Below are 18,165 nucleotides of genomic sequence, written 5' to 3'. Positions count from 1 at the left end.
CTCAAATAGTTTAATAAAACTGCCATGTATCATCTGTCGAATAGTTCCTTTGATGATGAAATTCAGATCGCCAACCCCGTATTTAATTTAATATAAATAGGTACATAAAGCTCGCATCAATAAGTGTGGGTAGGTTAAGAAAAGATCGGCTAACATATGGTACTGTCGGTCTGATGATGACCTTGACAAAGTTTGGAGACGAGAAAGAATGTGACCTACAAAAACAAGTCAAATTCTGAAGATTCTGCTGCAAGTACAGAGTGCAACACAACCATGTTTTGTGACAATATTGGTAGCGTGAAGAAATGTGTGAAGCGAAAGGGTATAAAGACATATTTCAGTATATTTCTAACGCTACGAAACTAGTTGTTCATCTCTTTCTAGGAGCGTAAAGAGTACTATAATAATAAGGAATTAACGCAATTAAAACACTTCTATAAATTTAGAATTACCTTTCTTTAGTCATGAATTACAAAGAACGTGATCGGAAAAGGGTGCTTCAAACAAATTAAGCTCTCATCTTGCAAAGTGAGGGGGTCATTTATGGAAGATCTGTGGACTTCGGTAATCATTTAACATCAGGTTTTTCTTAATATTTATTTGAGCTAAAAGATACAAGCAAATTTGCGTAATTCTTTAATTAAGTTAAAACGCGCTAGTCAAACAGTCTATTTAAACACATGCCTTGCGGGAAAACTAGGTGTGGAGACTAAAAGATAGCTTCTCTTATTACCTTAGTTATTATTGCGATGACTCGAATATGCGGAATTACTATCTTAAAAATACTAGAAAGAGACAAACAGTAAAATACTATGTATATTCTGTGTATGCGTTCTTTCAAAACAAAAAGGGAATCGATTCGTCTTTTAGACGATAATTAATCCACTAATATTGCGATTGTAGATTTGTTTAAGCTCAAGTCACGGAATGCGATGACCAATGGACTCTCTATTGACGAGAATCTGTTAATTACAAGACGAATGCTCGCTCGCAGCCATAGTATTTCTAAATCAATTCCCATTTCATTCAAAGCACATACACAACGTTTATGATTGAAACATAACAAAATGCAAACTGCATGCGCGCGTTTAGCAAATATACGGAGTATTGTGGAAACACAAACGTACCATCTTTGTCCGGAAGCGGGTTCTTCTCCTGAGTCTCGGTGTGCTTCAGCTGGCTCGAATCAAACTTCTCGATACCGTCGAATAAAGACTTCTGGGTCTTCTCAGTGGCGACGTCTGCAAAAATCAACGACGAACAAAATTAAAAACTACCTCATCTATCATCTTATCTATATATATAAAAAGGAATTGCTGTTCGTTAATCTCGCTAAAACTCGAGAACGGCTGGACCGATTTGACTAATTTTGGTCTTGAATTATTTGTGGAAGTCCAGAGAAGGTTTAAAAAGTAGATATGTAAATATGAAAACGCCCGGAATTAAATAAAAATAATAATTTTGTTTTTCCTTTGATGTGTCCCCCGTCAGACGGATCCCTTGTTTGTTATAAGTTGTACAAAAGTTTAGGTCTTTTGTTTACCGATTGAGGCACTGCGAAGTCTGCCGGGTCAGCTAGTCATATATATATTTTTTTTATTGCTTAGATGGGTGGACGAGCTCACAAGTGTTAAGTGGTTACTGGAGCCCATAAACATCTACAACGTTAATGCGCCACCCACCTTGAGATATAAGTTCTAAGGTCTCAAGTATAGTTACAACGGCTGCCCCACCCTTCAAACCGAAACGCATTACTGCTTCACGGCCGAAATAGGCAGGGTGGTGGTACCTACCCGCGGGGTCTCACAAGAGGTCCTACAACCAGTAATTAGTATAGTATACTATAATTGTATTTATCAAATTATAATTTTGCGGGTTTGATTTTTATTACACGATGTTATTCCTTCATCGTGTAAGTCAATCGTGAATATGTTGAGAAGCAGTCATGCGTTCAGATTCGAAGCCATTGTGTTTCGTTCCGTTATAATTTAATGTTCGTCTCTTTAGGACGGGTGGCGCCGTTCACCGCGAGCCCGTCTGCTTGCCCCCGTTCAAATTGTTATTATTTCTTTATCAAACACACATACATACAACATTTACAAAACATGCGCGTTGTTATAAAATACGTAGCGTAAACAAATGTTGTTATTATGTAATAGTAACGCTGACTTAAAAAACAGTATAAAGTTTTTTGCTAGTTCTTGGAGTTCAGAGTAAAATAAACAAGTTTGAAGTTTACGTTTAAAAACGAAAGTTTATGGTTCTAGAAAGTTTTCTATATAGCGCCAAATGCGTGCTTTCAGTAATTTTTCGCGGACTGATTTGACAGCGTTAAATCCGCGCAAGTGGTCGCGCGCGTCGAAGCATGTTGATATCTATACTAATATTACAAAGAGGAAAGATTTGTTAGTTTGTTTGTATTGAATAGGCTCCGAAACTACTGAACCGATTTGAAAAATTCTTTCACTGTTTGGAAACTACACTATTCTCGAGTGACATAGGCTATAATCTTTTTTGAAAAAAATTTGGGATCCTTACTAAAACTCCAATAATGTAACCCAAGGTGTAAAAAATTACCTAAAATATTCTTTACATCGCGTGCCCTGCGAAAACTATTGATGATAGAATAAAATAATATACTACGACTTTGTAGAACGCATTATTATTTACAAAAAGCGTCGCGACAGCATATAACTAACTATTATAGTTATGCCGCAATAAGTGTTCTTTTATTTAAAAAAATAAAACAAGGTCAAATATCGTTGAAATTTTTGTTAAAAACCCGAGCGGAGCCGATACGGGCCGCTAGTTAATAATAATGACATCACTCGATTAAATATTTACTTAAAATCCGCATAGATCTACATTAAAACTATTCACAACACATGCGTGAAGTATGGATTGTTCAGAATGGCAGAGTTATTTCGTATGTGCACAGTAATAGTTTAAATTATTGATGACTTTAAGCATTCTTAGTGTACAGAAGATAAATCTTACGCTTGATTAAATATGTTAAAAAAGTTGTCTATTGGACAACGAAATAAAACAAAGCTCATGTAAGTAAGTACACGGCGTCTTCGCGTTAGTTGTTATTTCAACCCAGCGAATGAATACCTATTGCGTTAGGGAGAATGTTTTTTTCTATTGTCTCGGTTTTCCTTAATGAAGACGGTTGGAATAGTTCAACGCCTTGTAGTAAAGCGTTGTGTTGCTTCTCTTTTGCCACGTCTGTGGTGGAATTAAAAAAAAAAATAGATAAAGTAAAAAATCTCTTTCGATGGTTCTTGTTTGTGGTGTTCCTTTTAGCTGTAATATAATTTTATTGGCTGTAATATTTTATAGGTATACTTAATTTTATTAGCTATTATATTTGACTGTCGTATGATAACTTTAATTTCATTTTTATTTTTTTATTTAATTTAGTTTAATTTGAGTTTGAACTCGGAGCTATATTCCAAGTGTACGCGCGAGAACTGTAATTAAAAAACCAAAAATAATCTTAATATATATCTATAGAACTTAGGTGTGAATAGGTATTTCAGATTTCGCGTGAAAAACATATGCAGGGTACTCTTATTCCTACCTTCAGCAGACGGAAGCACAATCTTTTCATTGGTGTCGACGTCACGGAGACAGCTGGTGTTGAAGCCTTCGAGCTGACTCTTCAGGTCTGTGGCGACCTTGGGGAGGTCTTTCAGGGAGGGAGTGTCACTCACGGAGCAGGCCATTGTGAATCTATAAACAACAAACAAGAAATCGATTTATTGTTATAGTCAAAGAAAATACAGATTATATAAATACATCTACTTTGTTTGTTTCTTTAAAAATGTCTAATGGTTCCCCCATGTGGTTTCTGAATTATTTTTAGGGTTTCAGTAAACAATGAAATTGTTAATGGTATATTAAAAAAGTAAATAGTGACAATGTAATATCACAATGACTCGATGTCACAATAGTCAATGTCACCCACTGCTAGCCCAAAGTCGTAGGGTTCGATTACCACATTGGGCAGATATTCGAGTGACGAAAAAGTTTGTGCCAGATAATCGATTGTGATTTTTAAGCTATAAAATTTATCATTATAAACATAAAGTTTAAGATACATTTTGGGTTATTGTTTTAGTTTCAAATACCAAACATGAAATATACTAAAGAATACCTACACAGTTTGTCACAAAATCTACAACATAAACGTTACTTGTCAATACGTGACATGTGAAGTGAAACAAAGCGAACAGAACGAACTACGTGATTCATCTCGACGTCTTTATCTCACGACGCTGCCTACATTGAGACCGTCCTTATTCTGTCAATTCGCTAACCTCAAGAGCGTTATCACCTAACTGCGGTATAATGAAATGAGGAATATCAAAACGAATAGCTCATCTAAATATGATTCTAAGTGATGTTTAAAGATGATGGTGATGAAACCTAATTCGAAGGTGAACGAGTTGAAGGATATTTGAAGGAAATGAAAAGGGTATATCTTCCACCGAGCAGCGATTGAAATTGTTGGGTAGATCCAAATATTATTGTAAAGATTTCGTTAATGAGATTCAGGCATGTGTCAAATATTTTCTTTTCTATGATAACTACCCGCTGCAGCCATGTTTTGAAATAATATTTATAGCTTAAATACAGTCCATGTAGGATCTAGTGAGGTTTAAAACTACTGTACCTGAAAGTAATTTTTCCTTTTTCTTATTATGTAAACAGTGCCTTGAGCCTGGTGAGCTTATCCGATTATATTTCTTTGTTATGATAACACGACGATATCATCACGAACTCATAATCCAATGTAATTCCGTAATGAAAAGTGTACTTAGACATCCATTACGTTATATCAATGAGACATTGATTTCTTGTCCCAAAGTGCATGGCGATTATCGCATCGTGATGTACTTAACAGGTGAGCATTGAGTACTCAATGAGCAGATAAACTCGCAGTCGGCCTTATTGAAACCGCAGGTCCCAGGGCATTCGGAACATTACAATAAATACAGTAACAATATTAAAATAAAATATATATTTTTACGGCCATAAATAAACAAACTCGATGAATCAACACGGCGCTCGGGAAACGCGGGTTGAATATAAAAATTACGCGTCATTGTTGTCGAGAACTCAGACAGAGTACTTAACTAGACTACATCCTGTGTCGGAAAGCAGTCTTCGTATAGGACTTATTGTAATGAATCTAAAAGAAATTATGCATTCCGGTTCGAAGGTTTAGAGTATTCCGAACGTAGTGGTCACAAAATCACACGGTAGCATTTCCGGTTATTGACTAAAACATAAAAGTGTAGACCATTGAGTTGCCGAGACTAGTTAGGTACGGTACTTCTAGACGCGTTCCCAGTATAACTTTACTTTATGTTCCTCTAGGACTCTCTCCGTAATACTTATTCTATGTTTATTTTTTAGTCATTTAAAATATAAGAAAGAAATCAGTCGAGAAATGACTGCGCTAAAAATGTATGAATATCTGTGTAATTTTACAAACGATTTCAGTGCTGTTTTCAAATAATACAAAATTTTTAAGTAAAAATTGGACTCCAATAAAATAAAATGAAAATAACCTCATTAAAGTCGAAGTCAATTAAATAGTTATGCATTATTAAAGATAATTCAAAAACTAGATTCAGATCTTGATAAAAAATTAAATTGGAACCCATGAGAAACACCAGCTTTATACAATCAAGGTGATCTAGAAAAAACTTCTGACGTAAAAATAAAGTATTGTCAAATTGTACTTACGAGTTACGTCTCCTATTGTGAAGTCGGTTAATAAGATTCTTAAGGAGGTTTAGAGTACGCATGTAGGTATGTATGTGTATATAATGTTCACAATGAAACGTAATATAAAAAATAATAAAAAGTTGAGTGTAACGGAACGTAGATGCGAATGAGGCGACAACAATGAAAGGGAAAGACGCAGTTATATGTAAGTGTATAATCTATGGACGCAGTTTCTAACAGTAATAAATGAAAGAATGTAATGTTTAGGAACTTGAGGTTTTCGTACCGTGCACCACAAGCTACATACACGTATTATTTTATTTTAGTAGACAGAATATTTTGTTGTGCCCCCATTCCAGGAATATTAATAAATATACTTTCTAAGATACAAACACATGAAGGGCGAGGAAAGGCGATTTATTTGGTTTAAGTCACATTTTTGCAACTTTACAGGAGAACCTTTTATAATTTAAAATTTGGAAAAATGTAGTAACAAAAAAAAAACTTCTTCAGGTATTCGAATAGAGTAAACTTAATTGAAGTTCAATTAAAAACATCGAATGTTGATGCTGATACCAAATAAAACGCACTTAACGGCGTAGTTTCCAATGCACTAATGGCTGATAACGTCGACGACGAATAAATGTTTTTTTTTTACTGAATACGTCGTTCTTATCGGAATTCTATGTATCCTTTGTTCGAGCCAAGCTATATGTCAACACAATACATCGCTACATTCAGCGTCCGTATTGGAACGATAACAAAAGACTGGTGAAATGCCCAAGGAAGGTTATGATTAATGTCGATGCCCGTTATCATAATTATATTCAACTACAATTTCTTCTTTAATTAACACATGTCTCGCTTTTGAAGCAAGATCTTTACAAACACTGCCATGATGCTTAACAAACAAAACAGTATCGGTATGTTTAACGAAGCCCAAAGATTTTACAGCATGATCTTTGTTTGTCCAGATCATGAAAGCTTCACACGTGTTCATCTATATCCGTAAATATTTATATTTACCATGCACTTCTTAATATAGACAACAAGCACGGTGGGTATTTCAAGAAATGCCACATTATCATGAAGTGGTCCCTCCCGTTCAGGCTTACACTAAGTGGCTAATCCGATGGCCTTTGGGTCCTTTAATAAAACATATCTTAATTACGTGTATTAGTGTTTTATTAGGTCGACCGAAGAAGACATGGATGGAGTGTGTGACTGACGATAGAAAGAGAGAGAGAAGTGAGTGTTGAGATAACGGCTGATAAAAGAGAATGGAATAGAAAAATTCGCGTGCCGACCCCACCTAGTGGGATAAGGTGGAGAAAAAGAAGAAGGGTACATATAGGTGAAAATCCTTACCAAAACCCCACTTAACGAGTGCGTGCCCCAAGCCCCAATTCGCGAACTATGGAGAACAACTGTCAAGGATTTAATAAACAAGGATTTACATGACCACGACTGCTCTGCCAAGAGTAACCAACTATGGTGATAATGATGTCGAGAGACACAAGTATCTGTCTCTTTCGCTACCTGTCACAAACTCAACCCACATTTACTGGACCACTTAAAATGTTACGTTGCGGTATTATATCTGATATCCGATTTCTTTGTTCCAATTAATGTTGTCTTGCTCTAATAGTTACTGATTATGTGTTTGTAACGGCATTTCAGGTATGTTTTGGACGCTCATAAAACTTTTTGTTTATTTTTAGTTCTAGTATTGGAGGAATGGAAGTAGAAGGCATGCTGAGGTATATTCCTCTATGAACAACAAAAATAAACTAATTCGAATAGGAACAGAAAAATAATGAAAATTGTATTCATATTTACATTAATGTACTCAATGAACTTTTGTTACTCGGACATGGACGGTATGAGCTAAATAATCTTCGCCGTCTGGTTCGACTAATTGAGTGTTGGCTCCAATCATCGACAGAGTCATCTGCGGAGCCAATTTTAAATATAACTAACAAGAAATGTATGTTTTTTGGATAGCTATGTTGTGGGGGTACCCGCTAGTCATTATAGGTTGTACTGCCTGCCCACTTGTTGGACCTGAGATGTACTATCTCTTATTTCAGTAAAGTATATTCGTATAACATAGTTAGGACTTAGATATAAGGGTGCAAAGGGGATCTGTATTCTTATTCTATTTCAATCACAAAACTGGAAGTTCATCTGCCTAAATTAAACCAGAAAAATATTGTTTTATCATCACGTCGCGTCCCGACGAAACTATTGAAAGGTGTATTGGTATTACAAAACTGGCATCTTTGGGTACCTATAATGTGACTTTAAATAGATAATGAAATTGCTTAAAATCATTTATTATGAATAGAGTATACAAATATATAAAAAGGCTTATGTTTTTGTTTATTTTCAAAGAATGAGTGATTAGTGTGTCAAATAATAAAAAAAAAGTTGATTGATTGTTCAATATGGCTTAAATTGATTTCACAAAATTCTACTCCATTAACTATTTTTGAGACATTTTAATGTGAGTCGTCTACTTTCTAACATAAGAAACTGGTACAGATAAGAACATACTTGAGTTGACAATTAAAACATAAGAATTACTTTCCTTGACACAATTCAATATTCGCAATAAAAGTAATAAAAATGAACAAATAATTCAAAAAGAAGAAATTATTATTTAAATAATTTAGGAATTATTTGTTGAAGTTGCAGGAAATCAGTAAACTGTTTTAACAAAGAGACACGAATCGTGCAGCCACCGGATCTTCTCAGTGGGTCACGATTCCGATCCAGTGATAGATTCTGCTCATTGCTTCATTTAACTCTGCCATTGCCGGTTCCAAGCCCGTATGAGAAAAGAGGAGGGTTGGCGTCGGTGTGCCACCTACCCGACCGTAAAAATATAACGTCGAGCAACGGGCGGCGGTTAACTAACCCGAACTAGGGCTTCAGTAGCCCAGAGGAACTAAATCGCCTCTGAAATTCTGCTGTGGAAGGAAGGACGTGGGAACCCACCACTAGCAATTTTCCCAAGAAAACCTTTACGTATGTATTCCGTAAAGGTCACGATCCTCAGCACTGAGGAACACGACGCACGGAGGACGTAGATTCTGCGAAGCACTTCTCTTGCTAGAGCATGTGAGCTCACCTACCCGTCCTGGCGTAGCTCGAATAGCACCCTAGCTTACTAGCGAATAGGTACGGAAAACCGAATCGTTTTGTCTTACATCAATAGATTAAAAGTGTAATCTTAAGCATTCTACTAACATAACTAATATGTATTTGTTCACGGTAATACACAACAGTGTTACGGACCAACCAGGCGCGTCAATTTAATCACTTAATTTATTCAGTTTTTAATAAAGAATCTTAGCTATTTTTTCATTAACAAGTCTGCGTTGCTATCCAATTAGACAGTCGTTGTAAAATTAATAAAGGAATTAAGACACTTAACTTTGAAATTTAGTGTTGCAGAGAGATCGCGCCACACGAGTGAGAAACACCGAGACTGAAAAATAATTCTTTTCCACGCCGACCAGATTGAGATAAACATTTACTGGTGGTAGGACGTATTATGAGTCCGCACGAGTAGATACCATCACTGCCTATTTCTGTCGTGAAGCAGTAATGCGTTTCGGTTTGAAGGGTGGGGTTCAACAACCAGCCCTTGTAACTATACTGAGACCTTAGAACTCATATCTCAAGATGGGTGGCGGCATTTGCGTTGTAGATGTCTATGGGCTCCAGTAACCACTTAACACTAGATAGACCGTGAGCGCGTACTACCTACCTAAGTAATAAATAAAAAAAAGAAATGTTAAACTACCTATAATGTTTCTAAATGAGTTCAAAAGTTAATAATATAAGTTTCTCATATATTTTTATCTGGTTAGCTTGTCGTAATAATTAACAACAATATAGACCAATGGTTATAGTAAAAACTATATAAAAAGTCAAATTAGCAACTTTGAAATTTGGTGCAAACGGGTACCTACACGGCTTACGTTAAAGGCTTACGGTGAATTTTTAATGTACACGTAGGTACTTATTATAACTTTCTACAGTGCGATGCGATGGCAACTCGTTTGTGTATGAGTCATTCAAGTTCAGTGTCCCGTCCGCGAGTCCCCTTCGCACAGACAGTATCGATCTGTGCCTAATTCCGCCCGACAACATTATTACCCCATCGTGAGACGAATTGTGTAATACGAAATTGATATGACGGGCAATATAAACGCGAAAACTCTATGCTTTAATGCGGACAGTAAATTTTATTTCTTACTTTAGTACTTATATAAGAAATTGCGTAATAAAAAAAGGGAGAAATAAATGTAAGGCTGCTTGGTAAAGTTGATTTTAATGTCCACGCGATCTAGGTATGTGTCACTGACTGGTTATGTATTAAATCACTACTTTTAGCGTTAACTGCGATTTCTGATAGGTAGTTAATAATTCCGAGAACATTAAGGTCGATTTCATTTAAGAAAAATCACGCCTATGCGTCAGTCTAAATTAACTATTTATGCTTTAGTTTGACGTAAAATTTCTAATACATATATCGTTTGTGACCCTGTTTAGAAATAAATAAGTCGTCTTCTTTATCTGTAGACAAATGTACTAAGCATTCACTCAGTTCAACCATATATACAAAAATAAATGAAGGTTAGGTAACTTGATTAAAATTTCTAAAATTATATAATACTTGTGTACAATCGATGTTGATGTTCGAGATCAACTTTATAAATGGGGATGAAACGTCTGACATTTCGGTGGAGTCGACCATATGGCGCGCATGCGTGTTGACGTTTTTATGGCGCCGGTTCCACTCGATGTCGACTCTCCTTTTAGGGGCTACAAGACAGCCATGACACACCGCTATGTCCCTACAATAGGTCGTTGATTTAAGCCGTAAGTCCGCAACACATGTTCAAACATTTATCAATTTAACTCTTAAACGGCGGTATGTGTTTCGTGATTGTGTCAACTAGTACAACAATACTCAAACACGTGGACGAGAAATTCGAATGGGTAAACGTCTCCAGACGTTTCTATTAGTGATGCACCATCAATGAAGTTGCGCATGCTTGCAATGCTTTGCAACTTAAGAAATAAATAACCCCGAACGTGGTGTAGGACTTGTGAAAAGCCCTCCCCTATGACACCACAATTCTACCTGTTTCTGGCGCCCAGCTGTGACACGGTGCAGTTAGAGAACTTACAAAGTTAACTCAAATTTGTATGCAGTTGGAACAGCTCCCCTATCGGCAAACGTAGGCGAACGTTCCAACTCAATACAAACTTGAGTTAACTTTCACGCTATCGAGAACGTTAAAAAACTCGCACTAAGCACACTGGCCTGTGACTGCCCCGTACTGGCCGTGCCTTTTGCGTCAAAGTTAACTCAAGTTTGTATGGAGTTGAAACAGCGCCCCTAGCGGCAAACGTAGGCAAACGTTTTAACTCCATACAAACTTTAGTTAACTTACACGCTATCGAGAACGTTAAAAAACTCGCACTAAGCACACGGGAAAGTAATTACACAATCAGCACTTCAACCTTTGTTACAAGTGTTACATGGACGACAACACTGAGCTTGTGTTATATACATGAGTCGTCTATTATCAAAGGTGGCAATCTGTGCATTTGGACAAAAAAAATTTATTGATATGTCAATTCAGATTGATTTGAATATAATCGTCTCCTTCAAAGAATACGGTTCAAAACCTGCATTAAATAAAGGTAATAGTTAACCTGTTATTTATCTAAGATGTCGTTCCGAAGAGTTTTGTGACTGCCAATGGAATACAAAGTCAATAATTCGTTTTTCTGATTTACCAATCATTGTCCAAAAGTCAGATTGCCGGCTTTGATAATAGTCGACTCACATACGTTATTAAAAAAAACTACTACGCACGTGGTCGCTAATATGTTTGTTTCTATCTCTAGTGTGTTATAAAAACAATAGACTGCTGTAAGTTTTCAATTGCCTATCTATTGTTAAATGGTATATAGCTATGGGCACCTACACTAGTTACTGACTATGTGGTTTGATAAAAGAACGAAATAACAAATAGCGCTTTGAAAAATATGTTATGAATCATTTGATTTACAATGAACATTTTTCCATTGTTCTAATAAGAGTGTGACGAATGGTAGTTTTGCCACAGAGAAATAAAACTGACGGCTCTGTAACGAACATAATAGGTCGGTTATATTAAGATGAGATTGTTTTTATGTTTATTTATTTATTTATTGGCACTGTAAGCAGACTATCACCCGGCCCACTTGGCGGTGTGTGGTTACCGTCAGTACTGCCATGAAGCAGCCTGATCTACGGCGATGGATATCGGCTTCAAATTTTCAAATTCAACGTTGAATTGGTTGCCCCTAACGTATCATAGATTCTGACCATATCTGCGGTAAAACTTACTGATATAATTACCGAGAAACTTAATATGTAATTCTTTAGACGCAAGCGGCCATCTTTTAGATTACTTTATCTAAGTTACTTTCGAAAAACTTTTCAATCCTTTGAGAACCTTCCTAAGGAAGTAGAGCCTCAAAGGAAATAATTAAGACCGCGAACTTCCTTCCATGTAAAACAGGAAGACGAAAGGACGACTCAGTGAACGTCGAGGCTAATTATGTAGCTACTGAATCCCTACTATATAATGCATAAATATAAGTTTCGAACAAAAAGTACCTATTTGCTGTTTAGGAAGACGAAAGGACGACTCAGTGAACGTCGAGGCTAATTAATCTAACAAAAAGGACCTATTTGCTGTTTAGGTCTCAAGCTGTTACAAAATTCAAAACTTAATGAAACAAGATTATGATATTAAATAATTTTCGTGTTTTTAATTCTAGTAAGTTTCAAATTACTCTTTCTATTTTTGTTTATAGATATGTTTGTTTCAAGAAAATAGTTGTTTTGTGTAAAAGATAAACTGGAAGAGCATCGCAAATATTCGTGATACAAAAAAGGCAACTGCTATTGGTCATATAAATGATGACAATGAAATTATAGGACTCAACCTTATTGGCATTTTTATACCTATATCATAGGATCGCTGCAACCTTAAACTACCATACTTGCACTCGCTTTTAATGTAACCAGCCCTTTATGGCTATTTCACAACAGTTATGTTGTCACTACATTTTATTTAAAAAAATATACATCTTAGCGGTATTATTTTATTAAATAAGTGAAGTCGCGATATTATGGCCGGTAATACGAAATACACTGAACTAAAAGGACTCGCAATGTCATGTCCCGCTTTATCCTACTCATGCTTCTTCAAACGAGGATTTCGATTGGGAGCGACTGAGGCTTTCCTGACATACACGAGCAACGGCATCCACTCGGTATCAGGTTGACTGTCTGATTGTCTACCTTGAGTGCAACCACCAACTGTATAAAGTTCGCACAACAAACAAACAAAATGATTTTTTTCTTAACCTCTTTATTAATTACTAGCGGCCCGCTCAGGCTCCGCTAGGGTCTTTAAAAAAATTTTTCAACGATATTTGACGTTGTTTTATTTTTTTAAATAAAAGAACATTTATTGCGGCAAAACTATAATAGTCAGATATATGCTGTCGCGACACGTTTTAATAAAGAATGTGTTCTACAAAGTCGTAGTACATTATTTATACATCAATAGTTTTCGCAGGGCAGGGGCCATGTAAAGAATATTTTAGGTAATTTTTTTACACCTTGGATTACATTATTGGAGTTTTAGTAAGGATCCCAATTTTTTTTTCAGAAAAGATTATAGCCTATGTCATTCGGGAAAAGTGTAGCTTCCAAACAGTCAAAGAATTTTTCCAATCGGTTCAGTAGTTTCGGAGCATATTCAATACAAACAAAGAAATGTTTCCTCTTTATTATATTAGTCTATAAGAATTAATGTATGAATGTTACAAAGTAATACTCTGTGTCTAGTCGACACAGATCGTCCTGACTTCGTTTAGAAACAGCAACACGAAGACTACACCTCATCAAACGTTAAATGACCTTAAAATTCCTAAACAGAGACTTGTCTGGAACGTATCACTCGTCACAGTCGTAAAACACAACCCCGTTTCGTATATATATGTATGTAGCTATTTACAAAACACATACTCGTGTATATAATGTCAGACGGTTTGAACTTCCAGCAAACTATTTTAGAACGACTCGCATGTTTGTCATTTAAACGTTTGTAACAGATACCAACGCTAATCTAACTTGCGTATTCGGCTAGATCAGTGTACTTAGTGTGAGTTTTTAACGTTCTAGATAGCGTAAAAGTTAACTCAAGTTTGTATGGAGTTAAAACGTTTGTCTACGTTTGCCGCTAGGGGCGCTGTTCCAACTGCATACAAATTTGAGTTAACTATTACGCTATCGAGAACGTTAAAACTCGCACTAAGAACGCACTAGTAAGTTGTGTTATGTGTACCAATTTGTTTTAAGAATGACTAATAGTTTAGTGGGAAGTAGGTTTCAATTATTAGCTAAAAAGCAGCCTGTAAGTCCTGGAATGTGGACGACCAATAAAAGATATAGTACCTGTTGCTCCCGATACTATAATTTCCACCAAAAAGTCAATGCCATGAAAGTCTGTACAAGTGCAAGTAATTAAGATGTTTGTGGACATTAAATTCGCAAAAAAAAACAGTCATTGGAACATTTAGTGTTAGAAGAATAGAAGTTTAGCGTTCTCGTGGTGTCTCTCCCACAAGATGGACAAATCTCATTAATTCGACTACGAAGTGTTTCCTGACTCGATGTACCTTGTATCTTGTAAAGTGCGAGATGGATAAGTCCCACAAAGTCCGCATCCAACATATCCAAGACCACTTCGCTGGGGGTCGTAAGACCAAGGAATGTAAGCTCAGAGGAAATTATGGTTTGTTAGTTAGGAAAGTACATTGCACGGGGTGGTATAATGCCGTGTAGTACAATAAACAATAAATAAATGGTGTATTATAAATTTGTCTATATATTTTTTTGTTTATTTGAATTTTTATCATACGCAGGTGTTGCAATTTTGAAATACTTTCGACAGGTATAAAAAGGTGTGTGTCTTTATGAATCTTTATCAGAACAGCGATAAAGTTTTCGACCAGTCTTATCTACATTACACTCTTCATGTTCAAAATTTTATGTTTTTTCCTGTTACAATTCTACGTAAATAATGTCACCCGCGATAGCTGATTTGAAGAGTTTATAAATCACGTACCTAACTGTGTCGGTTTTATTAATCACCCATCTACATATATCTAAAAATTAAAATGACCGTGGTGGATATCGGAATAACGGCTTTTTAATTGCACTTTATTAAGCCAAAATCGATGATTTCTCAATATTTATCTGACTGTCCGTTTGTTTATCACGACTGCTAATCTTATCTCTAATAGAAGACAAATGGAACTGGTATTTGGGGGCCCCAACCCTGCGTAGCGCACCCAGTACTCCGAGCGAGGTCTAACATAGGATTTGTAAATGAGTCGACTATTATCAAAGCCGGCAATGTGACTTTTGGACAATTATTGGTAAATCAGAAAGACGAATTATTGACTTTGTATTCCATTGGCAGTCACAAAACTCTTCTGAACGACGTCTTAGATAAATAACAGGTTAAGTATTAACCTTTATTTAATGCAGGTTTTGAACCGTATTCTTTGAAGGAGACGATTATATTCAAATCAATCTGTATTGACATATCAATAACATTTTTTTGTCCAAATGCACAGATTGCCACCTTTGATAATAGACGACTCAAATATAAGTTATTTCGTTGCTATAATGGGACCATTATCTCTGGTATCCCTTAGATAGATCTAAATAACACCCTAAGTTAAGCCGCAAGGCGCATCCATTTTGTGAACAAAATATCTTCAAAGCATTTACTTATAATGAAGTCATTGACATCGTTCTAGTAGGATGACGTGTTTTGATTACTTTATCAAATTCCGATAAATGCACATAAATATCGGCTGGTAGTGGACAACAACAGAAAACATAAACAAAAAACTTATTGACGCAAGTATTCGTTAATTAGATAAATAATTTTTTTAAGTACAAGTCCGAATAATAATTTACAATAACTAAAAGGGGACGGCCCATTTCAGGCCCAAAGCGGACAATAGATTAGAGAAAAAATACTTAGTGCATTAATTTTGTCATAAATAAATATGCATTTACTTTCTTCCAAATAAGCGCCACTACAGTTTACAATAAGTAGTTTAAAAAAAGTAACTCTATTGAAAAAAACAAGAATTTTATTTTTGCGGGAAAAATATTGCCAACTTCAAAACCTTTTACGTATTAAGTAAACATTTTAAGTATATAAAAAAATATATAAATAAATCATTTTAAATATTATCATTAATCAATCGATTTTAATCGATTTTCAGCACATAAAATAACATCAAAGATATACCCGTTGGACTTTATCTTGTTACTATACTTGAGACCTTAGAACTTATATCTCAAGGTGGGTGGCGCATTTACGTTGTGGATGTTTGTGGGCTCCAGTAACCACTTAACACCAGGGTGGCTGTGAGATCGTCCACCCATCTAAGCAATAAAAAAAAACTTAACTTGTATTGTTATTTAAATATGTACAACTAAAACAAAAACATAAAAAATAAAATATAATGTGTACTCGTAAAAAAAAGATTAAGAAATAAATCCAATATCGGTTATTTAAAAAAATGATCGATATATGAATTTCATGTAATTATTTTTCTTTATACTGACAACACTGATTTTAATCTGACTGACTGACACTTCGCTTGCTGCTTGTGCTTGCGTTCAAAATAAATGTGTTTTGATTTTTCTTCGATTTATTTTGCTTTTATCAATAACGTTTCATACTACGGCTGAAAACCATTGTGTGAATTGTGGTTTTAACCTGACCGAGATTTAAAACCGTGTATATGCTCTCCTGTGCTATTTTTAGATGATTTACTAATTGTGTATGAAGATGAAGAAAATATAGAATAATATAGATATTTAAAGAAGTATGTGTGTTTTTTATACCCTAATAACTACAATTGGATAAAAATACATTAGAAACATCTTAAACATTAAAAAAAGAAAAGTTCTTGAGGTATTTATATAGAAAATTAACCTCAAAACGAGTTTTTTATTTTTATTATATTTTTTATAATAGTGGCGTCAATTTCAATATATTTTTTAGATATCTAATACATTTAAGAATTTGAATCAGTCCATTTTTATAGTAATATTTAATGTCCACCTTGGGCCTAGCACACTATGGAGAGTGGGCAATCCCCTTTAATGTATTAAAGTAACAATTTTGGAAATGATCAATTAATGCATACCCTCTTAAAGTTATCTGTACTTAGGGTGCAATAATCACGACTTAGATTGCATAAGTCGATGCCACTTGCCTCTGCTTAAAATGGAAATCATTTTACAGTTTAAATTACAAGAAACAAAAACTACACAACTATATATCTTTTGATCAAGAATACAGCGGCAGAACTAATTGTAAAATACGTATATACATTTTTAAAAAAAAGGGCCATTTAAATTAGCAACAAAAAGGACAATGCCCATTTTCTATGGGCGTTTGGGCCTCTAAAAAAGTTGTCCGGTGATTATGGTTTTAACTTAATTTGATAGACAAAGAATTAATATCGTTTCATATTAAGAAAACGAACGAAGAGAACTAAGAAACTAAGAAACGAGAAAAATAGTTTTGTCATGTAGTTGGCCCACTTTTGGGCATTGTCCTTTAAATCAAAAACATTATAAAAAATACTTATTGAATCATTCATTCGCTTCAAAACACTAATTAACTCTGAATAGGATAATTACATGATTCGATTGTGTTTGAGATGATTTAGTTTGTTGAACACAGTCGCTCGTGTGAGAAAAAAAACCATATAAACTGTATTTCTATCTTCAATAGGGATCCAAAATGGTTAAGCCATCCCGAAGAATCCTAAACAAACAGATCCAAAATAAAAGTTTCTAAATCAAACAAAGAAATTGACATGTTATATTTAGAAATGCTTACGAACATAGCACAAAGAAAAACAAGAAATACCAATTTATTTGCAGAGCTACATTGGTCCTATTATACATAATTTATTTTATGGGCAGTGAATTCGTCTGGATTCAAAATAAGATTGATGGCGCTGTCGTACATTCTTTTATTGAGAAGCATTATTGTGTTCTTAGGCCTATGTTGAAATGTCAAAGGCGCGTAAACAAATAAATAATAGTTTAAAAAAACTAACAAAATACGCTTTTACAGAAAATCCATCTACAAAATAGAAAATAAATTTTATCATTAACTCATCGATCTTAGATCTATCGTTAGAACTCATTAGAACTCGTCTCAAGGTGGGTGGCGGCATTTACGTTGTTGATGTCTATAGGCTCCGGTAACCACTTAACACCAGATGGGTGGTGAGCTC

At 35.1% G+C, this 18,165-nt stretch overlaps 2 protein-coding genes across 4 annotated transcripts in view; both read right to left on the bottom strand.

Moving 5' to 3' along the window:
- LOC733028 (thymosin) overlaps positions 1–18,165 on the bottom strand; it is a 31,029-nt gene that overhangs the window by 2,606 nt on the left and 10,258 nt on the right. For 2 of the 3 annotated variants that reach the window (NM_001110348.1, NM_001047021.1), the window contains 2 exon segments: positions 1,128–1,241; positions 3,584–3,735. In NM_001110348.1, coding sequence (NP_001103818.1) covers positions 1,128–1,241; positions 3,584–3,728 — 259 coding nt within the window. In that variant the 5' untranslated portion in view covers positions 3,729–3,735. 3 annotated transcript variants of the gene reach the window in all.
- Positions 1,154–18,165, bottom strand: part of LOC119630335 (uncharacterized) — a 32,488-nt gene continuing 15,476 nt past the window's right edge. The window contains exon 3 of the mRNA XM_062675292.1: positions 1,154–3,735. The gene's annotated coding sequence lies outside the window, so the exon portion shown is untranslated. The remainder of the gene's footprint in view (positions 3,736–18,165) is intronic.

This window comes from Bombyx mori, chromosome 23 (genome assembly GCF_030269925.1).
Source record: "Bombyx mori chromosome 23, ASM3026992v2".
NCBI classification, from domain to species: Eukaryota; Metazoa; Arthropoda; class Insecta; order Lepidoptera; family Bombycidae; genus Bombyx; species Bombyx mori.
The sequence above is the reverse complement of the archived record's forward strand: the minus strand, read 5'-3'. Positions and strand labels throughout refer to the sequence as shown.